The sequence below is a fragment of the Alligator sinensis genome, unplaced genomic scaffold (genome assembly GCF_000455745.1).
Source record: "Alligator sinensis unplaced genomic scaffold, ASM45574v1 scaffold685_1, whole genome shotgun sequence".
NCBI lineage: Eukaryota > Metazoa > Chordata > Crocodylia > Alligatoridae > Alligator > Alligator sinensis.
Window position 1 is genome coordinate 356,140 of NW_005842336.1, and position 27,949 is coordinate 384,088.

At 41.8% G+C, this 27,949-nt stretch overlaps 1 protein-coding gene across 2 annotated transcripts in view; it reads left to right on the forward strand.

Annotated features, from left to right (window-relative positions):
* Nucleotides 1-10,139: 10,139 nt before the first annotated feature.
* The window catches only part of LOC102384212 (zinc metalloproteinase-disintegrin-like NaMP), a 37,273-nt gene continuing 19,463 nt past the window's right edge, over nucleotides 10,140-27,949 (forward strand). The window contains exons 1-7 of one of the 2 annotated variants that reach the window (XM_006028705.3): nucleotides 10,140-10,339; nucleotides 17,453-17,565; nucleotides 18,525-18,601; nucleotides 21,746-21,824; nucleotides 23,209-23,285; nucleotides 24,630-24,822; nucleotides 25,815-25,877. In XM_006028705.3, coding sequence (XP_006028767.1) covers nucleotides 10,291-10,339; nucleotides 17,453-17,565; nucleotides 18,525-18,601; nucleotides 21,746-21,824; nucleotides 23,209-23,285; nucleotides 24,630-24,822; nucleotides 25,815-25,877 — 651 coding nt within the window. In that variant the 5' untranslated portion in view covers nucleotides 10,140-10,290. The remainder of the gene's footprint in view (nucleotides 10,340-17,452; nucleotides 17,566-18,524; nucleotides 18,602-21,745; nucleotides 21,825-23,208; nucleotides 23,286-24,629; nucleotides 24,823-25,814; nucleotides 25,878-27,949) is intronic. The other variant, XM_025210137.1, reaches the window with a different exon arrangement.

Genomic DNA, 27,949 nt, shown 5'->3' on the forward strand with positions numbered 1-27,949 from the left:
GGATGGGATCGGGAGTAGGCCCGCACACAAAGAAGTGGTGAATCAGGTCTGTAGCATTCAACTTATCAGATCAAACCACAGGAAAGAAAGACCATAAATCTGCAGTCCTGTTTCCAAGTTACCACTATCCAGTGATTCAGAGGAAAGCTAAAAAAAAAAAAAAAAGACAAAACATCCACAGCTAACTACAGAAGACTGTATTTTGTTGACGGTAGCAGGAATTCTTTCTAGACCTACGTGAATAAGAGGTCATTCACTTAGCAGATGACATATTTCTGAAATGTCGAGATATAACTGGGGGAATATCACAAAGAAGCTGTTGTAATTTTTTTTTTAACTTCTGACTCAGTCTTTGCTGGAATGAGAAGCAGGAAGCTGCATCTGCACATAATAAAATGAGTTAACTCTCTTCTACGAGGAAGTGTGTATGCACTAAGCTAGGCTCTGAATTTACACAGTACGTTTAGTTCTATTCCTCTGTAATTTATCACGAGAACATCCTAGTGCACAGTAAGTTGCCTTAGAAAATGGAATAACTACCTCTCACCTTATGTGTAACTACCTCGCACATAATGCATCTTAGTAAGTGTGCACAGAAAGTAAGTATGGAGTAGCTAACATACTGGTAATTCACACCACACCTTCCTGTGCACTAATTACTCTGTTTTAACAAGTCCCTCAATACACTAGGTAAAATATTGAGTGACTTAATAGCAAGTCATTGACGGTCTTGATTCTTCACTGCTTTGTGGCTTTTGTAGCAACTTACATGTGTGCCAAATGAACGCAAAGAGAGTGGGGACATTTTTGGTAGGCACGTTTGGGGTTGAAGGACATTCTTAAGCACTTTCCTGGGTCAAGGCTTAAGAGCCACACTAACTGCTCCTGAAGTGAACTGTAATCGCTCACTGATGTCAAAGCTAGCAAGCTCACATCTGTAAGAAATATCAGGACAGACTCCCCAAGCTCTGGAAAACATTAAAACCATCAAAACAACCACAGCTGCCCCTCTGCACTTACACTGATCTGCTCCATATGCTACCAAAGCTGGGTCTACAGTAGACTTCTATGGACACAACTCAGACCAGCACAATCCCCTATTGAAGATATGGTTACACAAGGAGCACTGTCCTTCCATTGGTAGAGTTTGTTACTCATAGGGATAGCTCTTTCTCTATTCTGATATAGCTTTGCTGATATAGCTGCACCCACATTAGGAGGGAGTGACTGCATTCATATTCAGGCAGAGCTCTCCTACTGTACACATAGCTCATATTATCCCATTGCTCGTTTGTTTGTGCTCTTACCTTAAGTGTGAAGGAGGTGATAGGGTTCAACAAAATGCTCAGCACGTACTTGGTGTGGGTGGGAAGCAATATGAAGTCGTCAAACACAGTACTTGTAAAATATGCCATCTAGGCAGAAACTCTGCTTCTCCATTTTGGGGTGCACAATAATAATGCTGTATGTGGCTCTCTTCCAAATTTTTTTGTGGTCCTCAGAGGGTAAACAAATTATAATTCAGGCCCAATAGGAATGCTACTTGCAGATCAATAGAAGGGACTTGCACTGCTGAGCCAGACTACCATTTCACCATAGCTATGAAGGACATATGGAACAGACAAAGGCTTTGCTCCACTTACCCAGTATACTAGCAGTAGAAGCCAAATATAGTCCAGGAGTTGGGTATTTCCACTAGGAAGTAGGGCAGTGGTATCTTTTAACCCCATGAGCCAGTTGAGTGGTTGGTGTGCAGGCAGGATTGGGCCCTGTGCACCAGGATTGGGCCCCCTGTGTGCTGTGAGAAGGCCTCACGTGGCCCCAGCATGCTGGGATTGGGACTCTGTGCTGGCTCTGTCCAGCCCTGTGCAGCAGGATCAGGCCCTGTGCCACCATGTGCGCCCAATCTAGCATGCAGGACCACAACCCGCAGGGCTTCCCATGGGCCCGTGGGGAGCCCCACAGGCCAGATGACATAGCACTGGGGGCCAGATCTTGCCCCCAGCCTGAAGACTGAGCACCCCTGAAGTAGGAAACTAAGAGATAAACTGGGATTTTGACACTCAATCTGCTTTCTAATGTCCCCTGAGGCCAGCACAAGTGGCTGTCCCTTAGCAAAACCACAATTCAGCTCCTATTTAGTATAATAAGTTTAAAGAAAAGAGAGAAGAAACAACATCATAAAGAAGAGAACACAGAATGCAGGACTTCATTCTCTATTTTGTGTCATGTTTACATTGCAAGGGTGTGAATCTCTGCAACTTTCAGTAGGTGCAAATTTTTGTTCAAGATTTGTTCAAAATTTTTGTCTATTGCAAAGCAACCCCTCTATAAATATAAAGTGTTACCAGATGTCAGTGTTTCTTGAGCTAACTCCCTGTAGTATGTGTTGGATCAGTCGTACTTGTAATGCAGCATTATGGTGAGAAAGTGTGGGATAAGCAATATGTAGCAAGCAAGAAGTAATCGGAAATGAAGATACAGAATAAATCATTTTCTTTGAAACAAAAAGAGGTAGGAAGTGACACAGAAAAACAAAACAACAGTTAGCTTATATCTATACCATACCATATATGTACATAATGTTTCACATGCCAGGAAAAGTTGTGAAAAAGTCTATGGACTTTCTTGGAATGACTTGGAAAAAGTTGAAATAATCAGTGTCCTGTAAAGCTGAGCCCTAATATAGGCAAAACAAAATGGGGGAATCCAGCTCTAGTACAGGAGAGAGTAGGAAGGAGAATGCAGGAGAAAGCTTCATACAAGAAGTAGGTTTTAAGGAGAGATTAACTTTTAAATCTGCTTCAAAGCTCCTTGAAGGCAATACGAAAACTCCCACTGGCTTCTTTATGCTTTGGATCAGCAGATTTTGGATTTGTCTTGATCGTAGAGCTGGGGAGGGGAAGTGAGCCCAGGCTCAGTTCCCTTCCCCTGCACTGTGATCGGCTTCCCGCAGCCCGGCCATGGGAAGTGGGGAGAACCAGGGCTGCACTCCTAGCTGAGTCACATGGGGCTGTGGAGCCACTGGGAGCGCAGCCCTGGTTCTTCCCTGTTTCCCACCACCTGGCTGCTGGCTGCTTCAAAACGTTTCGACCAGCCTTGTTTTGTTTCGAGGCTGTTTTGAAGCCCTCCGTTTCAATTCGATTTTGCTGTTTCAAGCTCAAAATGAGTCGAGTGTCAAATCAAAACAGCAGGCAAAATTTCACACAGCCCTAGTGACTAGTAGGGCTGTGCGAAGCTTCAGGTGCTGATTTGATTCGGAGGAGATTTGGCCCAATTTGGTGGCTGAATCTCTGCATCCAAATCAAATCAGGACAGCAATAAAAAGGTCAGAATTGATTTGAAGCTCTCTGAATCAATTCAGAAAAGATTTGGAGAACTTCGTGAAGGAGTGGAGAGGGGGATCATGAGGGGACCCCTGCCAGGCCCCATCCCCTGCCTGCGCCCGCAGCGCCCACCCCCCCAGGCTGCCCTGTCTGGCCCCATCTCCCAACTCTTAAAAGAAAAAAAAAGCCCTGAACTCACTGGCTACTGCCAGGCGAGGGGCGGGGGGCGATCCCCACTGCCCCCCACTGCCCCGCGCTGTGTGGGGGGGGCTGCCATGAGTCCTCATCCCCTGCCCACTCTCCCAGCCCCATCAATGGCTGTTCTGCCCAGCCCCAGCTCCTGATTCTTTAAAAAATAAAAAAAAATCCCCCACTCACCAACTACTGCAGTGGCCTCAGGGCTTCTGGGGGCTCATGGCAGGGCCCCCCATCCAGCATGGGGCAGCAGGGGGCAGCAGGGATCAGCCCCCCGCCCACCTGGCAGCGGCCGGTGAGTGCCGAGCTTTTTTTTTTTTAAACAGCCGGGAGGTTGGGGCAGGCAGGGCCTGTCTGATTTGGAGATTTGACCGATTCAGCAGAATGTCCGAATCAGATTCAGTCTAATCGACTTGGGACAGTGATTCCAATCACCAAATCAAATCACTGTCCCTCAAATCGGCTGAATCCGAAGCAAATACTAGCTGCTTTGTGCGGGCCTAGTGACTAACGCTATCCATTTACTGAGAACTGGAGCTCTCTGAATTATTCTCTAGGCTAGAACTGTCCAGTTGGGACACAAGTCTCTGCACTATTTATCTCTTATCTCCTATTAGTTATTTTCCTCTGCCACTATAGTGCCCAAGAATTTACTCTTTAATGTACTAGAGACAGACAGTGTGATTACCCTCAGTTAACCAAGAGACACACAGTCATGTAGTCCAAGGTATTTACATGAACAAAGCTGCAGATGGGCTTCTAGTAGGATTTTCAAAAGCTCCTACATAAGACAGGCATGTGATCCCCATTGAAATAATTGGAAAAAAACACTTCTAAGAATCTTATTAGGCTCCTTAATACCTTTGGCCCTAAATCTAGCCTTAAGGCACTTTCCCTTGGCATCCTACAGCAAAACTGAGACTGAAGCTCTGTTTTCAGCTTAGTCCTCTAATACTAAGGTAATCTTTCTGCATTTAAGCTCCTATTTTGAGGACCTAAATGGTACTTAGACATTTTGCCAGTATTCTGTATGAAGGAGAACTTCAGCTTTAGAGGATCCATCTACACATTCAATTAATGCAAAGAAATAAACTCTGGCACAGTTTGAGTCAGAGTCCACTGCTTCCAGGTGTAGTGTCTGCACATGTGCCTGGGACAGCAGCGGTTAAAGCCCGGGAGGAGCAGCCCTGGGCTGGCAGCAGGCTTGGGGGCTGAGCCCCAGGTACTGGGTGGCAGCATTGGGAGGCGGAGGGCCTAGCTGGGGCACAAGGGTGCTGAAGTGCAGACCTATGCAGTAGGCAGCCCCCGTACTTTAGCACCCTTGTGCCCCCACCAGCCCCTGTCACCATCTACGCATGCATTTCAGCACACATAAGTACTCCGTCATAAGACAGTGCCGTCCCCAACAGTACTATCTTATGACAGAGTTAATTAATTTACTGTGCCTAAATACTGGCACATATGTAGACAGGAACACTTTACTGCAGCGCTAATTAGTCAACTTAGCTGTAAAGTGCACATGTAGATGTACCCAGAGTTACTAAATTATTGTGGGATTTTGGAAATGTGTTTTCCATTTTGCCCCTTAATTAAACACAAAGCATTTGATGCCTCTTTAAGGAAAATGAATCAGAGGTAAGATGCAAAACTTCTAACTATTGAAATTAGATATGGGGGGGAACCAGACTTGCAAAAAATTGCCATCAAATTTTACAATTCAACTTTACCATTACAGGGAAGATTCATGACAATGAGAAAGTCAGTGATGACATTTCTGTCAATCAGGAATTCCTCCTTGGAGGAATCCATTTCTGATTCCCTTTGGCAGCAGATGTTGAAGATATTAAGCTATCAGAGAATCAGTGAAGCACATGGGGAATTATCTAATGTCCCAGTCTATAACATTAAGTTACATCTAAAGCCCTTGCCATTGTACCAGAAGGCGGTGCTGCTAATGCTTGTTGGTTTTACAGTGTACTGTACCTTTCTTTAGTTTAATTTTATTCATTTGGGTTTTGAAAGTGCCTTTTTGAAAAAAAGAAGAAAAATTAATTTATGAGATCAGTATGGACACCGCACTGGTACATGATGTTCAAAGACATTGTACTGAGTGAATGCCTCAGGATGAATGCCTGGCAAGTAGCCACACGTTTTAAAGGAAAATTGTTCAAATGAATTTATTTGCAAAGGGGAAAAAGCCTGTTTACTACAGTGGGGAATGTGGCCCAATCATATTTTTTTTAATTTTCATTTGTATTTCAGCTTTTGTGGATGATGATGAGGAAGAGGAGAAGGAAGTAGAGGAAAAACTCTTATATAATGCTTTTCTTCCCTAGATCTCAAAGCACTTTACAAAGGAGGACCCCAATTTTAGGCATGAGGACATGGAGGCACAGGGAAGAAAAGTGCTTTGACTAACAAGTCAGTGGTAGAACCAGGAAAAAGAAATCATAATGAAATACTTCCTTTTCAGTACTGATACATACTGATTGAATACTGATATATATCCCCCTGCTTATATAAGGCCTCTCAGAAATCTAGTATCAGATAGGCAACTCACAAACATTAACCAAACCACTCAATCCTCATGTGAGATTTGCCATTATTAAAAAGTTCTTAGTATGTGTACATACAGGCCCTTTACAATGAGGCTGTTTGGGTTCTTTGTGTGGCTCATGCTTGCACAGTCAGTATTCATAGATTCATAGATGTTAGGGTCAGAAGGGACCTCAATAGATCATCGAGTCTGACCCCCAGTGGGTATATTGGTTATACCCACTGGTTTTGTATGCAAGATTTTTTTTATTTGGAAGAGTCTATCTTTAGAAAGTAAACTTTCCGTGTCACCCAGCTGGACTTTTCCAAAACACTTACTTCCAAAGATCATTCCTGTCCCAGGGGTGTCACATTACAGCTTCGTCCGAAAGAGGTTTCACTCCCAAGAGACCTATTTCAAGACACCTTTAGTTAATAATAGAAATGGGAGGACCATTTGCTATGGTGTTCTTTGTGTGAACAGAATACAAGACAAAAATAGACAGGTCATATCAACAGAGAAAATGGAGATTATCATTGGCATTGACGATAGTTTACTTGTAGCTTGTCAGAATGCCTGGATTCCATTCTTTGAAATCAAAGGGGTGTTCATTTAGTCATCAGAGGTGGGGACCATGAGTCAGGACTTTGTGGTTCTAGTCCATGTTCTGCCACTGTGTGATCTTAAGTAAGACTGCAGAGTTCTCATCAAGTAAATACCTCGACACTATTACCCCACCGGGAAAAGGGCACGGGTGCTAAGGTATTTAATTGATTTAACCCTCTTCACCAGGTTCTGCTCACACAGGACTGCAGAGACCTTACAGATGCTACCTGACACTACTGGTTCTTTGAGTAGGGTTTGCACTAGCTAATCCCAAAGCAAAGCCAGGGCCCACAGAGGGTGTCTGGTCTTTGAGAACCCATGCAAGGGAGCATTCTCCACCTCTATGAAATACATTGAATTATGCCACCTGCCACTGCCAAAAGTGAGGCCAGGGTCGCAATTGCTGTGCAGTTTGTGTAGTCATGTATATCAGTGCAAAGTACTGAGATTTTATTCTTTATGATTCCCTACCTTTCCCAATGTCTCTATAGACAAAGTAAATACTGTTATTTAAATTGTTTCAGCCAAGATGTAAAAAACTGAGAAAGAGGAGGGTTAGTACTAAAAATTTCAAATGTGGATTTCTAAAGTTAGTCATCTAAATAAATATTTAGATTTATAATTAAGGTCTGGTCCACAATGGGAAGTTTTACTGCTATCACTATTTCTGTCAGGGTATGGCTCTTTTCTTGAGATTTTTATACTGATAAAAACAGATTGCACATGCAGTTACACTATATAAAGATGGCTTCTATAGAAACAGTTTCATAGATTTCATAGACATCAGGGCTGGAAGGGACCTCGGAAGATCATCGAGTCCAGCCCCCCGCCCAAAGGGCAGGAAGTCAGCTGGGGTCATAGGATCCCAGCAAGATAAGCATCCAGTTTCATCTTGAAGGTGTTCAATGAAGGCGCTTGAACCACCTCCGGTGGCAGGCTGTTCCAGACCTTGGGGGCTCGGACAGTAAAGAAGTTCTTCCTTATGTCCAGCCTGAAATGATCTTGAAGTAGTTTGTGACCATTCGACCTCGTCATCCCTTGGGGCGCTCTGGTGAACAAACGTTCCCCCAGATGCTGGTGGTCACCCCTGATAAACTTGTAGGTGGCCATCAGATCACCCCTGAGCCTGCGCTTTTCCAGGCTAAAGAGCCCCAGGGCTCTCAGCCTGTCATCGTAGGGTCTGCTTCCCTGACCTCTGATCATGCACGTGGCTCTTCTCTGGACTCTCTCAAGCTTCTCCACATCCTTTTTGAATTGTGGAGCCCAAAACTGGACACAGTACTCCAGCTGCGGCCTCACTAAGGCCGAGTACAGGGGGAGAATGACGTCCCGGGATTTGCTTGAGAAGCATCTATGGATGCAAGCCAGCATTTTGGTCGCTAACGACTCTTTGATTTAGAGTTTGGTGGAGATAGAGTAATATATCCTCCTCCTGAGTCCTGACTAGGCCTCTCAATCTGGTCACCTCTCCCCTCAAAGGACTGGGAGTGGATACTGGCAACTCCCTACTACAGGGAAACAAGCAGATTATTCTCCATCTTGCCTTTGTGAAGAAACTGCTAAAGTCCTGTTGTGGAAGGGGTGGTCCACAATTATCTTACTGAGGAGGGCTTCCCTCCATCAATTACTAAATTTTCCACATGCTGTAGCTTAGTATTTATATATGTAACCTAGCTATTAATTTACTTATTTCTTTTTTTTTTCCTTTACCAACATGGTGTGATCATTTTCTAACATATGCAGGCATTTCCATGCTGCAACTACAAGTCATTATGAACCCCGCCCCCCATGTGTTTTGCAAATACTGTCAAATTTAATAGATTCATAGAGTCGGAAGGTACCTCAGTGGGCCATCCAGTCTGACCCCCTGCCCCTGGCAGGCAAGAAGAGAGTCACCAACCCTGGGGTCATGTAATCCCAGCCAGGTGCCTGTCCAGTCTCCTCTTGAAGACCCCCAAGAATGGGGCGAGCACCACCTCCCTTGGGAGCCCATTCCAGACCTTGGCCACTCTAACTGTGAAGAAGTTCTTCCTAATGTCTAGTCTAAATCTGACTACACCAGAGCGCCAAGAGTTTTCAAAGATCCGTGCTAGAGGCTGGGCTATGATGCTCGCCAGCTCCTTGAGTACCCTGGGGTGAAGATTGTCAGGGCCAGCTGACTTGAAGGTATCCAGCTTCTCAAGATGTTCCTTCAGAAAGTCAGCATTAAGGGAGGGCAGGGGATCACCCTCACCCGGACTTCCCGGCCCTGTAGCGGGCATGGGCGTCCCATGGGACTGATGAAAGACTGACGCAAAGTACCTATTTAATAGGTTGGCTTTTTCCTGGGCGTCAGTTGTCAGTTGCCCCATCTGGTCCAGCAGGGGTCCAATGTTGCCCCTGCTTTTCCTCCGGCTCCCCACATATCTGAAAAAGGACTTCTTATTGTCCTTGATGCTCAAAGCTAGCTGGAGTTCAGTTGCAGCCTTGGCTTTCCTGGTCTGCTCCCTACAGGACCAGACCAGTGCAGAATAATCCTCCTTGGAGGTGACTCCCATCCTCCACCCTTTGTAGGCCTCCTCCACCCTTTGTAGGCCAGTTATTCCTTCTTCCATATGAGAAAAGCTGTATTGCTATAAACTTTATCGTATAAAGCATTTATATACATGGGTAGCTACACTGACTCTAGTGGTACTATGCCACTTTAATTATGGTGTTAATACAACGCAAATTCCTAATGTAGATGAGGACTAAATTAAACTTTTTTTCTTCTTTTCTTTTTTTCTTCAAGGTTTTTAACTTCCTGGTTTTGTAATTATTCTTCTTTCATGGACAATATCTTAATTACTCAATATTCCAAATCCTCTTTCTTTAGGAATCCAGTTCATTAACTTACCAAACATTACTAATATACAAGTTGGGTGACAGGGATATATGGCCAGCACTCATAAAATGGAAATGATTCAGACTCAGGATTACTTTCACCTTATGGGCCTGGCTCATAAGTCTCACCTTCTGTATAAATCACATGGTGATCACTAGAAACGGAAATTCACATTGATTAAATGGTGATAAGTCAGGTCCTAAACCTTTCAACCATTGTTTAAAAGATCAGGAGAGATCATTTGCACTGCTAGTTCCCCATGGAAATTTAAAGTGTCCAGCATGCCACAGAATCAACCCTCTTATCCTATCCTCGTGTGTGTGTGTGTGTGTGTGTGTGTGTGTAGACTACAGTACCCACACACATATTTATTTCAAGTTCAAATGATAGAAAAAGAATCACATGCCATCCTTTAAATTGGTAGTGGCCCTGTGTATTTTCTACCAGCCAAGATAATAAAAACAGCCTGAGGACAACTCCAATTCCTTATGCTTATGGGCAGAAATCATTTGAAGGAGCAATCCATACATCACAACTCAAGTGACACTAACCAACAGGAACTTCCGCCTTCTGTGCCACTGCTGTAGCTCGAAAGTTGTGCAACACACCTTTAGTAAACACTTCCTCATGTAGAAACAAGAATAAAGCAGAAACATTCATTCTCTCTCCTTCATTACACAACTGAAGAGGGGTTTAACGCTGAGATCAGCTAGAGGCCAGCCTCTCTCAAGGGACGGGACCACTCTCCAATAGGATCTATTGATATGACTACACTACTTATTTTCATGCTTCTGTTACTTTTTCAGCAACAAGGTAAGCTTTGCCCTCCTTTACTGCAAGGTAGAATGTAAAATAAGTTTCTATACCTTTTTAATTATTAACATGTGGTAGATACTTAAGAATCATAATAGCATTTGTTATATTCATACTCTGTGGAACCATTTGAATAAAAGAGCAGTTCAAAGTTAAAAACTATTATAATCTTGAGCAACACAAAGAAAGAATGAAAGAAAATAATAAATTGAAAGATTAAAAGATTGTATTAAAGCTTGGGCTGAGTTAGTTTTAGAAGTCAATGAGAAAACAGTTTTCCCTTGACAGAGTAAGTAAGAATGTATCTAATTCAGATTGCTTATAACATGGTGACGCTTTAACTGTAAAATAACTAACTTTATTAGAATTAAATTAACAATTGTCTTGCCCTTGAAACTAAATTAAGATGGTAACTGTTGTAATGTTTGTATGGCATTTTCAATATTCAGATTAATACTGAAGTTAGGAATCATTATTTAACTATGTTCTGGGCAATGGACCATGTCTTTTTTAATACATATATTTTTTTCTTGTAATATTGAAGACATTTCTGAGGAAAAGCTTCTTTAGAACCTGGAATACAAATACACATTTACTTGTATACATAGTTTGTCTGTGTAATTCAAGGTCAGTTGGACATCTTTTTACCTTCACTGCACACTCATATTGTATCTAGATATACATTCATTTGTGTGCAAGACTTCTAAGGCTCTCACCCTTAACACATAATGCTTTTTATTTATTTATAAAATTGAGCTTTCATTCCCAAATGTAGCTGAACACTAACTTGTAGTGTTAGCTCCTGTTTAAAGATGATAGGGAAATTGCAAAATTAGTTTCACTTTATCACCATTTTTTGTGTCTGTTGCAACAGGCCCAGAATGTGTTTGTTGCTCAGAAAAGCTATGGAGTTAAAATAAGGCCTGAAGCAAAACAAAGATGATATGGTACATTCACTCTAAAAGACCTACCTGTAGGGAAGCTATTCAAAACAGAACGTAACTGCTTACTTCATATACCTGAAACTTTGCTGCTGTGAATCATTATACCATAAGCAAAAGTCAAAATTAGCACAGGCTACCTGTGAAGCCCAGCCTACACTCCAGCTGCTTGGGCTATAATTTGACCTGCTAAAACCACATTAAAGTATCACCCTGAATACCAGGAAAAGTTTAGGAAAGTTTGGGCTTAGTTTTAAGACTTAACCACTTTTCCTAACCTAGGCAAAGCCAGCTCTGGGCTGTTTCATCAACTCTCACTTACAGAAGTGCTTCATCATCACACAAACAGTCTTATCATGCACCAAATAGGTCACTGATTTCATTGAAACCATTTGCACAAGAAGATATTTCTAAAACTGACTAAAGTGTGCTCATGAAGGAGCATAGCCTTAGGGCTGAAAAAAGACCATGTACTAATGCATGAATGCATTAATCGAAACTAAACTATACATATTGCTCATTAAACATACTGCACTGTCAGCGATGTGGTATGAGCAGCTCCAGAACTGATTAGCTCCCCTCATTTTCAAGGCTTCTAATGGTAGCTTTGGAACTGACTATTAAAAGCCTTGAAAATGAGGAAAACTAGTTGTTTTTGGCAATGCTAAAATCACAGCACTGACAGTGCTTTGTACTCCATGAGCATTGCTTTTACTGTTAGAGTTGTGGTTTTAAACAGTTCAAAACAAACCAGCGCAACTCATTTTCAAAAACTTGTAATTGCATTCCCTTCCCAGCTGCTTCCATTTCTCTGCTTCCCTTTCTCTATAAGTGTTATGTGGAGTACAGGTAGTTACAAGACAGAAAGATACAGTGACAGTTAGTAAGCAGTTAACCAGAGGACAATTAAGTACTATCTAAGACCTGAAAAATCTTATGTGCTAAAGCACTTCATGCATTTAACTAGCATGGTGACAACTGATGTTACCATGTAAGCCACAGGCGACAAATTGCGTCTGGCACTGCATCACACAATTAAGCAAATTATGCATTTATCCAGTACGCATCAAGGAGGAGTACACTGTAATTGTAAAGCTAGAACCATAGAAAGCTGCATACCCCAGGGGCTGAGTTCTTTAAAAAATCTGAGAATATGCCTGCCATCTAGAGGATTAATGGGGGCTTTAAGTGGTGCATAGACTTAAAGCTGTTTCACCAACCAGAAATAAATTTCATTCTTAGAGCCTTTTTTTTTTTTAGAGCAGCTGCATCCCTGCTGTTCCCATTAACTTCACCTCAAGTTATATATATGTGGGGCATGTCTGCAAAATAGGTCCTAAGTTAGTTTCTGGCATGAATCATTAATGTTCTTTGTATACAAAATTAGAAACATTCTTCAACACAGCTTTTTCTCAGTAAGGTCCTCACACCCGCATAGATAACGCAACACACCCACTTACATGAAGTCAGACAGAAAAGAACAAATTGAATCATTGGTCTGTCTCCTTCACCGCTTTCAGCATGCATATGTGTGTTCCTCGACGACAATATATTGCCTAATGTCTTATCTGGACTATTTCAAACACTTCCAGGAATCAAAAGCCACCATTTCTTTTGAGGATGCCATTTAAAGTTGAAAGACCTCACTCTTAGGTCGCATACTGAAAATAAATATTTCCGAGATTTCCAGTGCTTAATTTCACACCATTATTTATAGTTATAGTGACCAAACCTAATGGATTCTTGAGATGCTTCTATGCTCTAGACAGGAATATGCATATCTTGGATACGCTTTCTCATTGGCTCTGGTGTACCCCTCAGTTTAGCCATACTGGCTATGAAAAGAAGTTAAACATAAATTGGTAAAAGTGACCGGAAACAGGTGTAAACCATAACCAAACAGAAGTTCAGTGCACATAAACCAGATTCACAATGGCCAAACCCAGTTTAAGATAAACCGGGATGGATATAGTAGCAGATTTAACTGATTTAGGTTCAACTGGTCTATAGCTACCTAGTGTGTCTTGCCAGAGCCTGGCACCAGTGGAAGCTGGCAAGATGCGCCGGGCACCCCTGGGGGCTTGTGTCAGGTAGTGGGGACTGAAGTGCTCCAAAGAGGGTAGGATCAGGCCCCACCACCTGGTACTATCCCCGCAGGCCACAAAGCGCATCCTGCTGGAGCCCAGCATCAGCGGCAGGTGGCAAGACATGCCAGGCAGCCCCAGGGGCTTGTGTCAGGCGACGAGACCCAATCCTTCTTTCTATGGAGCTGGCCTGGTTGGGGGAGAACAGGATGGGACAAGAGAAACCTCCTCCATGGCCTGCCCCTCCTTCCCCTGGGGACTGACACCAAGGTGGGGGGCTTTGTCCCCCCTCACTCCCCTTCACATTAGTGATTCACACTGGCTTGGCTGCACAGAGGTTGACTCACACCCCTGCAGCTGGGCAGACCAGTGCTCGATAGTATCCCTGGAGTGGGGCTCCCCCCACGTGGGCAGATGCCAGGCTCGGGGACTGGCCCTGAGAGTGGGGAGACTACTTTCTCCCTTTCCCCTGTGCATCAGTGACTCTTGGGGCCCAGCCACAGGGAGGAGAAATTACCTTCATTCCCTCCCCCCACCCCACAACTGGGCAGGCCAGGGCTGGGGGGATCCCAGGCCAGCCTGGGGAGAACTGTGTGGCCAGACACTTGGCTCAGTGGGCCAGCACTGGGAGGGGGGATCTTCCCCTGCCACAGGGAACAACAGAGGGTTGGGGGCATGTGCTATTTAGCAATGGTTTCTGCTTGGCTGGGTTGGGCTGGCCAACAGCTGGCAGTCTGGGAGGCATGCTCTAGTACCCCCGGCCTTCTGGCCTGGGTCAGTGCAGGCTTCTGCCTGCCTTTCCCGAGTGAAAATTTGATGTTAGTTCAGTTCCTGATCGGTTCAGTCTACACAGGTTAGAGAAAACTGTGAAGAGTGAATTGATTCTGCCTCAGGCTTTTTGACTGTCTGTACTTAGCCAACCTCTCCAAAAGAGGGGAATGGTGGTAACCCGGTGCACCACTCAGATGCGTTTTGGTATATTAAACCTTGTTGAAAGGGAGGCTAGGATAGATGGAAATGACATAGACCTAACTGATTCACAGCAGCCAGGTAGGATGGGAAGGTACCTGATAGATTTATGTGCCTTTGCACATGTACGTCAATTTGCAAGTAATACCTAGTAAAAGCAACATACCACTTACTAGAAATACAAGACCAGAGCAATGGCGTATTGCTACTAACGTGCATCGACTGTAATGATCAAGGTCACTAAGGGTTTGATAAGAGCCTAGGCAATCTAGTTCTTCTGTAATGAAATATCTTAGAAGACCTCCATACAACTGCGTTATTGCTGCTATGTTGTATTTAACAATACCCAGCAGCGTACCTGATTGCTACCTGCTATCCAATCCAGAGAAGGTCTCTGTTGGAACAACAAACAAAATTACACCCTAATTCAAGAAAGCATCCCCATTCAGGACAATACTTAAATATGTCCTTAAGTCCTATTTAGTTTAGTTAGCATCTGCTTAAGTGTTTTCTTGTACTTGGAGTTTAGATGCAACAAATGGGTTGTAGGGAAGGTTGGAGGAGAGAGGACAGGGTTCATAATCATAAGATTACAAGATTGCTCAGCTAGTGTAAAGTGTCTTGAAGTAAGATAGGGTGTTTGGGTTTGAGTTTTATACTGAAAGCAAACAGACATCAGGTAGCATGAGTATATTAAAGCCAGTGCTAGCTGTCTTGTAGTACCCAAAAGGAAATTTGTACTTTTGTACTCCTACTCAGAAAAGACTGCTACTTAGTCGGTCAGTCTGAAAAAAAATCTGATTTAAATAACGACTTGGACACACTGGACCAGATGCTTTGGCCCTTACCCTCTGGTCTGCACTGATGTACTATCTAAGCTAAGTACCACAAGAGTCAAGATCATACCTAATCCAAACTAAAGGCTTAGTTATCACCTGAATATAGACTAGATCTGGGAATGAGGAACTGGAAACCATTCCAACATCCACAGGCAAAATACCTATTTTAAGTTGCAGGCAGTCCAGGATCTGAAATACAATCTGTTGTCCTGCTCAGGTAAACCTCAGAGTAACACCCAACAGGGAAATTTGAGAACCTGAGACAATGTTGCCCTTCTGTCTGGGAAGGAAACATGCACCACTGATATGGCTACGGACAGATAAATAGTGACAGATCCACAGGACCAAGAGAAGGGTGCAGGAAGCTGATCTAAACTGATTACCTCTACCCACCTATGCATCACTGGAGATAACACATATGCCACGGGTTTCATGCTTCCCCTTCATCCTTACTCATACCTACACAGCTGTCAGCGGACACACCCTGACACACTGGCCTCAAAGAATAATCTTAACCATGAGAGATAAATTTAGTTGTTAAACAAACAATGTTTCCACTGCGTGTCAAGGCACAATCTGATCCTAACATGAACTGCAGCTTTCCCACATAATAATGGTATAGTAGGTAACTAAAATGTCCTGCAAAATGTGCACATGCAGACATACTGACTAGCAATGAGGTACACTGATTACTTAATAAATTATCTTGTATTCTGTCAGGATTCTGTGTGTGACTATTTCCAGAGAAATGTCCTGTCAGTCCTTCGCGGCCCGTTTCATTGCCACAGGTTATTTTAACATCTAACTTACAACATGCTTAGATTTCTACAGGGCCTGTTCTTGAAATCAGAGAAAAGCCTCAAGAGGAACAAATTAATTTTTTAAACATCCAAATACATAAGTTATTCTGAATCAAACACTCGTATTCTAACAAATAATATCCCCTGCATGCAAACCCTCAGGCATGGTCCATGGAACGGTTCCTTTTGCTCCATCTTCCTTTGAAATCTTTTTAGTTTTCAAGAAAAGAAAAAGAGTTAGCTGATTTTTGGTTTTTTCACTGGAATGTATTACTCCTTTACAAAATAGGAATAATACAAATATCTGTTTCCTGTGCATGTTGCAAGTGTTAATGTTTGCAAAGGCATCCTCAGATGAAAGATGCATGGGAATACCTGCCACTACTGTCAATGAACACAGGCCTGCATTTTCAAGAGTTACAAATATTTTGAATGCCTTCACTTTTCAGGGCCCAACATGAAACATTGTCTCACAAAACACTTTATGCCTCTTACCACATGAGCACTTTAAAGTGCTCAGCACTTACTGAAAATCAGTTCCCTATATATCTCAAGCTGACACTCAAAACCCAAGGCAATCCAAATAACTAGTCGCTTTTCAAAATGTAGGCTATCATCCAGAGGCATGTGCTTTTTTCGGCAAGTGGAGCCCAGGTGCTTGTGCTATGAACTGTACGTAGTAGCCAAAGCAGATATTTAGTATGGTGGCTACATGCCCCTCCCACCTGGAGGGGCTGACTTTTCTCCTGATGTATCCTCCCGTTTCTTCCCCCATCAAACTTCATTTTGTCCATTCTATGCAGGCAATTAGACTATATCATTATAATGGTCCTATTTGGCCTTAACATTCTACAGTTGTCTATGTATGTAACTAGATTCATCACAAAGCAGTTTGGACAAAGTGTTCTCATAACAAAGACAACATATTTCATTACGCTCTGTGAAACCTCAGTATAAGGAGCAAGCAGGGAATTGGAGAAGGATACAACAAAAGGACAGAAAGAGAGGGCTGTAAAAGCAGAACTTTCAATTATCACATGCATGTAATCACACCCAGTAATGTATAATAGGTGAAAACATACCTATAGGAAGAGGATTAACTGGAAATACGTCTGTGAAAAGACTAGCTGTGTACATTTCTAAAGAAGGAATCTGAGAGTGCTGCAGGCTAGCAGCAAATGCTGTGAGTTTACTTACCTATCATATGTGAGAGAAGACAGGAAGAATTCTTTAGGTGGCTTGCACAAGTTTCTGCAACGAGGTCTGGAGATTATTAAACTTTACAAAGCCACATAACCTTATCCATGCCATATGCAAGTTTCTAATGAAGAAGTAAAGCTGGATCTTGCATATCTGCCTCAATGTGCTAAAACAAGATATCAAAAAGAATGATGTGACAATCCAGTCAAACATAATAGTGGTTAGAAACTTGGGAATTTAAAAAGTCAACAACATTTGTTTTGATAATGTTTTCCCCTAGGGAGTGCTAAAAGGAAATTACCTGGGATAAAGGAATATGAAGTGGTATATCCAAAAAAATTACATGTACTGCATAAAAGAGATGTAGTGGGAAACCAAAATCCCAATGGAAAGGTAATAAGAGAGTTTTTTGTTTATACTGGGAGAATGGGAAAGTTTGTCTTGGGTAGAGTTGCCTTGACTTTCAGATAGAGCTCAGATCCAGATGTCAGATTGTAACAGTTGGAGATAGAAGAGCATGACTAGGCTATTGATTCCAATCCCTTGCAAGGGATAACCATTAAGTACATAATAATAATACTCATTAAGTAAAAGGAAGTAGCAAAATGTAAACCTTTGCTTTGTGCAAATTTATGCACAGTGAAACCAATACATTAGTTGGCATTACTAGTAGTTTTTACATAAAATCAGAGCTTAGTAGGCAGTGAAAAACACCAGAATGGAAATATATAGTGTGTCAGGATGTTGAACTCTAGGTCTAAAGTATAAAGCCTTAATGCCATCCCACAGTTTACCTTTGGATGGAAGCAGCACAATGAATTGGCCAGCACTAAGAGTTCTGCTCACCGCTCTGCCACTAACCTGCTCTCTGATATAGAGTAGCTTCTCTGGGTGTCTCTCCAGCTGTGAGATGCAGCAATGAAACCTACTGTGTTTCATAAAGGACTCTGAAGCTACATGCCTGAAAGCAATTCACTATGTGCCTAATGTTATGCACTTTTTACTACTGGTATTATCTGGGCTCCGTTATGTGAAAACACATAAACAGAATAGCAGACAGCTCTGCCCCAAAGGGTTTACAAATAGACAAGCAAAGAGTAGGGTGAAGAGACAGAATATGCCAGCAGATTCAAAATGCTTTAAAGGAATCAGATGCTTTGATGAAACAAGTTGGGATTAAGTTAAGCATGTAACATCAGTACTTTCCTGAATCAGGTCTTCACTGGTTGCTTACTGTAGAACTGTCAGAGGGTTTAATATTGCCTGGGATTTTTTTGGCCCCTCAAAACAGTGAGTACCCAGTAAGGGTATTACTAATCATAATCCACATTCTAATCCTTAAATGTTTGTAGGTAAAATATGACGACACAATGCAATATGAAATTAAAGCCAATGGAAAGAAAATCATACTTCATCTACAGAAAAATAAGTAAGTTTGATTTCTTTTTATTACAAAAATATAACTCCCTATAACCAAAATCATTGGAGAGAGGTATTAGAAGGTATGCAGGGTACAGTTTTCAAATTAAAATGGTATTTACGCTCCTGAGAGACTGGTGAAAATTTAACACTCAAATACCAGATCCCAAACACTGGAATGGAATGGAATAGAACAGAATCAAACTGAAACAGGGCTTGGGTTGCATGACGAAACTCCAAAACCGGCATCTGACGTCCCTTTCATGGTAATGACAAGCATATGACATCCCACATCATGTTGTAATAGCTGCTATGTTCTTTTGAAACTGAATGCTGTAAACTTGTGTGCAAACATGACTCGAGAGCTACTGGAGCAGAAGTTACTTAGGCTGGCTGTACCTCAACTTCCCTTCTACAAACTGGAGAGAATAATACTGACCCACCTCCAGAGATTAATGTGGCGCTTAATTCATAATAATCTTGGGGATCCTTAGAAGGAAGGTGTGAGACAGAGAGAAAGAGGGGGGGAGAGGTCTTAGTTTAGGCTGATTATTCATTTTTACTATTGTTCATTTATACAATCATACTTGCCTCTATTGTTTCCCATTTACTCTTACTTATTTTTGAGCATTCACCACTTGTTTACTATATATAGTCTAGATTATGAACTCTTTGTGTCACAGCTTGTCATTGTGTTATACACCGTCCTTGTGGCACAGAGCATTATAATACACAAAGGGCACGTCTACATGAGATGTTTACAGCTGAGCTGCTTAATTAGCTCTGCAGTAAAGTCTCAACATCTACACGTGTAGCCCTATTAGGATGCAAGACACCAATTAACTTTGTCACAGGTTAATACTTGTAAATCCAAATACTATCCTGCTGTGGTATTTGTTAATGCTCAGCAATGCATGTGTAGATGCTGATGGGGCTGGCTGGGGCACAAGGGTGCTTCATTGTGGGGTTGCCTGCCAGCTAGCCCTGCACTGGAGCACCCTCATGCCCCAGCCAGCTCCTCCGCAGCAAATGGAGCCAGGTTAGAGCAGCCCTGGGCTGGCAGGCTGACCCCCTGTACCCCCAGACTCTCTGCTAGCTGGAGCTGCTCCACCCCAGCTCACCATGCTGTGGTCCCAGGCTCATGTGAAGACACAGTGCCCAGGAGCAATAAACTCTGGCGTGATATGCACTGGGGTTTATTGCTCCTGGGACTAATAGCATGTGTAGATGCACACAAAGATTCATATTCTGATCAGAAAATCCTGATTTCTTTGTGAAGTTGCTAAGTATCCACCTAACAGAAAAGAAGTCATCCTGCTGGTTCACAAAATATTAGGCTTTTAACTCTTAACTACTGAACCTAAACCCAAACAGATCCATCTGTAGTACAGCCAGTAGTAGTTATAATATTCTCTGGGAAGTGAGGACCTTATAGTCTGTGTGTATATATATATATGTTGCAACAGTAGGTTGCAATACTGAATGAAATGAGTGCACAAGAGAGAGCACAATAGCATGCAGAGTAAACATACAATACTATGCAAATATTTTGTCTGCTGGGTGTGACAATATTTAATATTGTGTTGATTTTGGTTATTTTTAATTGGCATGGTTTTAAAAACTTTAAATACAATCAAAGAGGCAACACATTTGGGCTATATATAAAAATCCATAAAACAATAAATGTCACCCCCATTTTTTATTTAATCAAAATATTTTGAGGGAAGTGCATAAGAATGGGGATATATTCTGTACTTAGCTCCAGTCTTTAGAAAATAGTGACCCTGTAAAGTTGCTCATAGAACTGTGGAACATTAGTTCTACCAGAAATAAATGAGACCTCAATTTAGTACAAACTTCAAAGGGCCTACTCACTTGCCTAGTGGTGGGTAATACATAAGTGCTTTCCTGGACCTCGGCCAGAGAGCTCAAGACTCTTGCAGGACTGAAACCTCATGAGCAGAGTACAAGGCACCAGGTCAGAATGCAAATTAAATGCAAAGGACTCAGTATGTGCAGAATTAATGAATTTATTTAATTAACATCATGGCCTCCCTTGAGGTTAAGAAACATACTCTCTCACCCATTCATTCATATATATTAAAAACTATAGATCTATATAAACTTCAAGTAAATTAGTCACTGCGAGAAACTAAGCTGGAAAACTTCAGCCCTAAAGGTTAACATTTGATAAAATTATAAACAGGGGTTTAGGATGATAAGTGTTGGGCAATTATAATAACTGGTAGAACTTCTATCTCAAACATGGTGTCTGTGTGTGCAGGCATGTGCAGACATTGTCCTATACTTTGGTTATTTCTATTAGTGCAAAATGTACATAAAACTGACAGATGTGAATAGTCACATTTCATACCCACTCTGGTGTAAGTGTCTATAAAAGAATGCAGGATAACTTGGTGCATCTACATGTGCAATTAAGGCAGAGCAATAATCTCTGGCACATCACCTGCTCCCAGGTGTGGTGTCTATTCATGTGCCTGGGACCGCATCAATATGACCTGGGACAGAGCAACCCTGGCCTGGCCGGAGGCCTGGAGGGGCTAGCCCTAGGCTCCGGGTGGTGGCACTGGGTAGTGGAGGGGCTGGCTGCGGCACAAGGGTGCTAAAGTGTGGGGCTATGCAGCAGGCAGCCCCCCTGCCCTTTAGCACCCTTGCATCCCAGCCAGCCCCTGTCAGTGTCTACAGATAGGTTTCAATGTATGTAAGTACTCTGCTATAAGACAGTACTGTCCCAAACAGTATTATCTTACAGCACAGTTAATTAATTTACTGCACACTAGTACCGGCACACATAGACAGTGACGCTTTACTACAGAGCTAATTAGTCTAGTCCACAGTAAAGTGCATGTGTAGACGCACCCACTAAGGATAAAAGCTGCACATGGTTACAAACTGTACATTTATATGCTATCCAAAAAATATAATAACAGAATCAACTGGCTTCAGTTGTTCTGTTTTAGAAATTTCCCTTGGTTTGGATTCGGTATACGAACAGGCCAAACTGTCTGTCCAGCAGGTTTCATGCTAAAAATAACCCTATGCAGGCTTGAGACTCATTATGTAATTGCCTCTTCCCCTGATTGCTCCAGCTTAATTATTAGCATGAATAAAAGATGCACTGTATTCTCTCCAGGAGTCTATTTGCCAAGAACTACACTGAAACATATTACTCGCATGATGGTCAAGAAGTGACGACAAGCCCTCAGATCAAGGTAAAATACAAAGAGTTTCCCCCAAGTCTGCAATCACATGGACTTCTATGTGGGATCTGCAAATCCGTGAACAAACAGCACAAGGCATCTATGAAAATATTCAGGTCCTACACAGGCAAAAAGCAGTATAGCTCCACTTGCTTCAGTGAACCAAGAAATGTTTGTTCCTTAACCACAATGGAACTATGGTGATTTACACTAGTTGGGAATCTGGAACAAAGTTTAACTTTTAAAAAAGAAACCCACCTTGTGCCTCCAGAGCTGATGTGCACATACACTGACTAGCTGCAATGTCAGCAGATACCGGAGTGAAACCGGTTGAGACTAAACATTTTTATACCATGTGACTTTTGTGCTTTCATTGTGAAACTATGGCATTCATTTTTACAGCTTAATCCAGGTGAGATCACGGACTCAGATAAACATGCATTCACTCACTCGATCACTTGCTCTGCCACCCACGCACAGAGCAGATGCATTACAGCTTACACCAGGTGGTTTCTTTGGACCGTGACAAATCAGTTACTTAGTTATAAGCACAAAGTCACTGTACGAGTTCCTTTTTAATTAAATGTCTGTCTGTGGCCTTGTCCATGCTGCACTGCAACAAATTTCTCATTTTAAGCCTTGCCATATATATATATATATATATATATGTGTGTGTGTGTGTGTGTGTGTGTGTGTGTGTGTGTGTGTGTTTTAACAACTGAAGTGTAAAAAATAAATGTTCTCTATTGTGGAGAAGTTACAAAAAATAACAGGAATTTAGGTGGAGTAAAGTCTAGGTTAAGACTTTCGAAGCTCTGGGTTAACACTGCAGAGGCTATTTCTGATTGTTTCAATGTATTTATTTTACCAAATGGATGTGTGTAAAACACATAGAATCCACATTTGGTTAAACATGATTCCAAATGAAGCACGTTGACTAAGAATTCCAGCATCACTGATACTTCTAAGTGGTCAAATAACTTTTGGCTTCTCTTACAACACTTGGAGGTATGCAACAATCGTTCATCGCTTTCTCTAATGTTTGCTTTATCAATAATTCTTTCCAGTATTTAGGTGCCTAACTACCTTTAAAAATCTGGCCCTATGCCTCTGAAATATTTTTCTATGCTGGACAGAGGCTGAACTGGGTGGATTTGCCAGCTTTCAGGCAGTGTTGTGTTGAAAGACTAGCATAATGCCACCCCACCAAACCAAACTTATGAACCATAACTTTCTATTTTCATTTGAGGCAGAAGTTGAAACTTTGGAAATTTAGACAATTAAAGTGGATGATCTAGAGGGTTCATTAAAGTGGATGACAATCAAAGTGGATGATCTAGAGGCCTACGCCAAGCCAATAACTAGCCCAAAATAATATAACACTGCTTTTCAACAGGACCACTGTTACTATGAAGGTTATGTCCAAAATGACAGTGATTCAGCAGCAAGCATCAGTGCCTGTGATGGTCTAAGGTACGATTGTAGCTCATCTTCAACATCATAAAATGATATTGATAAGAATGTACTTGTTATTCTCAGAGGCTACTTCTTCCCGAATATTATTAAGGCAGCCAGCGTTGCATCCTGTGCTATAAATAAGACCTCAGAAGCTAGACTTTCTTGAGATGAATCATATGCAAATAGGGCAAGTGGGTATCTTTTGTCTCTACATCCTGGGAAATCCATTTCTGAAGGAAAGGAAACGATAAGATAAAAGGAAATAACCCTTTTTGTGATGTGAATTCATGCATTTCCATTCTAGTTCTAGAGCTAAGTAGGAGTTTGCAAGATGTGTTGCCAGAACCTGTGCGGATAAATCAGCAGAAGACAGTTCTTGTTCAGTGCTTTTGTACATTGTTAGGAGGAGCTGTGTTGCAAGCATTCCACTGTTTTGCATGTAACAATTAACTGAAAGATCTGTTTGTTCCTAACAGATTTCATGGCACAGTTTGGCAAGGCAAGAACATTAACCCTGGGTCTTGTCAAGAAATCTGAAACTGGGTATCAATTGATTTCAGCCATATTTGCTGTCAAGTAAAACCACTTGCTTCCAGCTGACACATTCTGAAATGAAACGCTCTGATCTGAAATGTCAAAACAGTTATTTCGATGAAAACATATTTTGTTCAGTGATTGAGACTTTCTAATTGAAATAGTCTGAACTTTTCATTCCGGGAAAAGCTTTGGTATTTCAACTTCTCATCTCAACAAGTGTCAAAATATCAGCATTTCCCACAAGAGGGAACTTAAATTTTCCAGTCAGCTCAGATGAATGCAAAAGTCATAGTCAAATTTCTATTGCATATGCCTAATTCAAATATAAATAAATCCATTGTCTTGACCTAATCTCCCTTAGCTTGACAGCATCTGACTTGGAAACGTCACCTAACCACCTGATTTCCCAAATTTCATAATGACGTAGTGTTCTTTACTTCCCTTTTTAAGCTGCTGGTTAATGTTTTCCATATTTCATTACACTGGTATGTAAAAAGGTCCCTATGTACACGTACAGGCAGGGGTGGGCAAAATGCGGCCTGGGGGCCAGATGCAGCCCGCCAGGCCATTCTATCGCGGGGCCTCTAAAAAATTTAGAAAATTAATATTTATCTGCCCCTGGTTGGCTGTCATATGGCCCTCAATGGCTTGCCAAAACTCAGTAAGCGGCCCTCCGCCCAAAATAATTGCCCGCACCTGTGTAAAGGGCTAATAGAAAAAAAGCGCTATATGTAAAATACTATTGTTTTGTCAAAATCCTATGAATTCTCCACAATTATTGTCTTTATTCTAATATGAAGGGTTATAAAAAATGTTTTCCAGAGGATATTTCAAGACAAGAGGTCAGAGATACCTTATACAACCTCTGAAGCTCAACGATAGTGAAGAACATGCAGTCTTTAACTATGAAAATTTGGAAGATGATGGGACTCCAAAAACCTGTGGTGTAACCAACACTACCTGGGAATCAGAAGAACCTATCAAAAAGTCATCCAGGATGAGCAACTATGAGGAAGTTAGTATAAATCATGAAATAAGTTAAATGCTCAGGAGAATTTTGGGGGACTGCTGTTTTTAATTCCAAATTTGCGAGGGTGAATTTCATAGATTTCATAGACCAATTTATTGGTTCATCAGCAGTAACCAAAGGATAATGGGAGCCTTGGATTTGCATAAATATTGGAGGGAATTCACAGTGGAAATGCAGGAAAGGGGACAATCTTTTGGCAATGTGTTTCATACACTGTGTGCTGGCTGATAGCAACAGGTGACTCTGTGCCTGTAAAGCTGAACAACTTCTTTATAAAGGCAGCTATTTACAGAGACACTCTAACTATGGCTGGCATGCCAGCGATGCACACACAGACCTTCTTCCTGGTGACTCCATGCAACTCTCTTGCCCTTCAGGCAGTGATCCTCCCTCCAAGTTCAATACCGTTTACTGCAGCGTATATATTGGTGCTATAGTCAGGATTCACAGCTTTACAACTTAATTCACCAGTGATTCTTTCACTTTTCTTTCAGACCAAGCTCAATCCTAAATCAGCTCCTGTAACTATGGTCTGGATTCTCTAGCCCCTTCACCCCTTCTGTGGTCCCTTTCAAAATCTTTTTATGCATGAAATACTGTAGGTTTCTACCCATATACCATGAAGAAGTGTCCAAAGTAAATGCACAGATATTGCATGGTAAATGCAGGTTTTACACAGCAAAACAAGCCACATGCTTGTGGCACCAAGCAAACACAGCTATGCTGCTTCTGGTTCAGGAGGCCCTGACCCTACACATGCAGAGGAGCAGAGGATGTGGGAGTGTGCTGCTGCTCAGCACAACAGGTTATTGGGACAGCTATGCTATTAGTTCCTCAGCTGTAAAATGGAGGCAACAGCATTGCTGCTCTGAGGAACTTAGATAGAGGAACTACTTTATTATAAAATATTCTTCTAGAATCTGAAGTGGGCAGGTTGAGATAGGTGCTAATAATCTTTTAAAAAATGCTTTCTTTAGAAACAAAAATACCTGAAAGCAAGAAAATATATTGAATTCTACGTAGTTGCAGACAATGCCATGGTGAGTATTCAAAAACACTTAATTTTACCTTTACAAACACAATGCGGGGGACTGTAAAAGCATTCAGAATGGGCATGATTATGCTCCCTTGAAAATCAGTGAAAGTTTTACTACTGTCTTCAAGGAGGAGCAGCTAAACCAATAAAACCAATAAAAGCATTTTATGAAGGTATGAAACTTGGAATGGACAACAAGGTGTGTCACAAATAAGGCTCACTGGAAAAATTGTATCTATCCACAAGCTGCTCCAAAGCCTGTAGATCCCATGGGGCCTTGGTGACCCCAATGGGATTCTGGGGAGTGCATCTCAGTATCTGCACAGAGCACCTTGCAGATCAGATCATAAGTTTGTGAACTACCAAAGAACGCTTTGTTCCTGTTACCTTTAGCAAGTAAGTTCAGCAGCACATTGCAAAGCTGGGCCGCTCTTGAGTAGAGGGCAGAGGGAAGACTGCAAAGAGAGGCATTTAGGGTCAGCAAGGTATTTATGAGACATGCAAGGGCTTGCAAACAAGGAAGGAGATTTTAAATACGGGAAATAACATACAGCTGGTTCCTGATCCTGTTATGCAAGTAAGACATGGATATAAAAACAGTTCTGATCCTAAAAACACTTAAAGACATGACTAATTTTAAGCACAAGTATGGTCCTAGTTGCAGGCAAGAGAAATACCAATGGGCTTACCAGTCTTTGTATACAGGATCAGATTCACAGCTCATGATAGCTTTGATAGTGGGGTTTTAAATTTACTCATTCTTCAGCATCACATTTAAAATCCATCGGGTCCAATACTTTCCAATTCAAGGAATTATATCATGGGTAAATTGGTTTCCACTATCTAAACAGCAGAATAACTGGAAAGGCAAATCACCTTGGCATGAACAGGAAGAAAAAGTAGACAAGTAGACCTAGTCCATAGTTTCTAAGAAAGCTGTGAAAGCATAGCACTTCCATCAGATGGCCCAGTTTTCAGGGGGGAAGTTTACTTAGGCTCCAACATTTGCCAAATGCAGAAACTTGACACTGGCCCAAGAGCAATTTCTTTTAAAGTAATTTTCATAAAACTTTCTATTACCATTTGTTTTTATGTTCTAAGAGCCACATTCTCATTTGCTCTAAGGCCTCTTTATATTATTCTGGCAGTGTAAAGGGAACTTAAAATGGGAGGAAGTAAACTTTATACCTGCTATAAGGCCCCTTACACTGCCAGAACAGTGTTGTCACACGAGAATGAGAATCAGTCCTTTTAAATGGCAGGAAGAAAACCAAATCTATATGAATTCGGGGGAATTTTCTGCTTTTGTGCTGAACCCTTGAAGTCCCTAGAGAGTTGCCTAAACTATGGCAACAGAATGCTGAGTTGTGCCACTGAGAAAAGCAGCCCTGCCCACCCACTCCATGCATCGGTATGAGACGTGAGGTGCTAAGGACACCGTGAAGGTGCCCCCAGCACTGTGCACACAAGTGACGGCATAGGGTCACTCAGAACACAATCCTCTCTTCAGCTGCAATTGTGTAAACTGGAATTAAATTAAGTGCTGAGGACTTACCTTGGGGGAAAATGGATATAAGTGGCATCAGAATAAGGTCTTAAGTATTTACCTTCTATTTAACTTCTCTTTACTTTCTTTGGTCTCAATTCTTCTATCAGGTAGGACACCCAATCAAAAGACCATTAAAGTCAAGGAAACAGTATTTCCATTGGCTTTAAGGGGTTTCAGATAAGACCTGAAAGGTTTATTAAAATGAATAATCTAACTAATTTTATATTGGCAAACACTTGTGGTAAGAAGTGCTCAATCTGATAATAAATTCAGCAAGCCTCTGGTATTTATAGTTATCTTAGCCTCTAAGCACTGACTTAAAAATACTGGACTACATCCTTAGTTACTGTAAGTGAGCAGACCAGATCAGATCCTAAGTTACTGTAAGTGTCTGCAGACTAGCTTATGCATCACATGTCTCACTTAAAATCTAGAAACAGAGTTTACATATGGTGTTGAGTCCCTGCACAGATCCAGCTACCTTCCAGTGGAAGCAGTTTGAAATATATTCACAAGGCCAGCCCTTG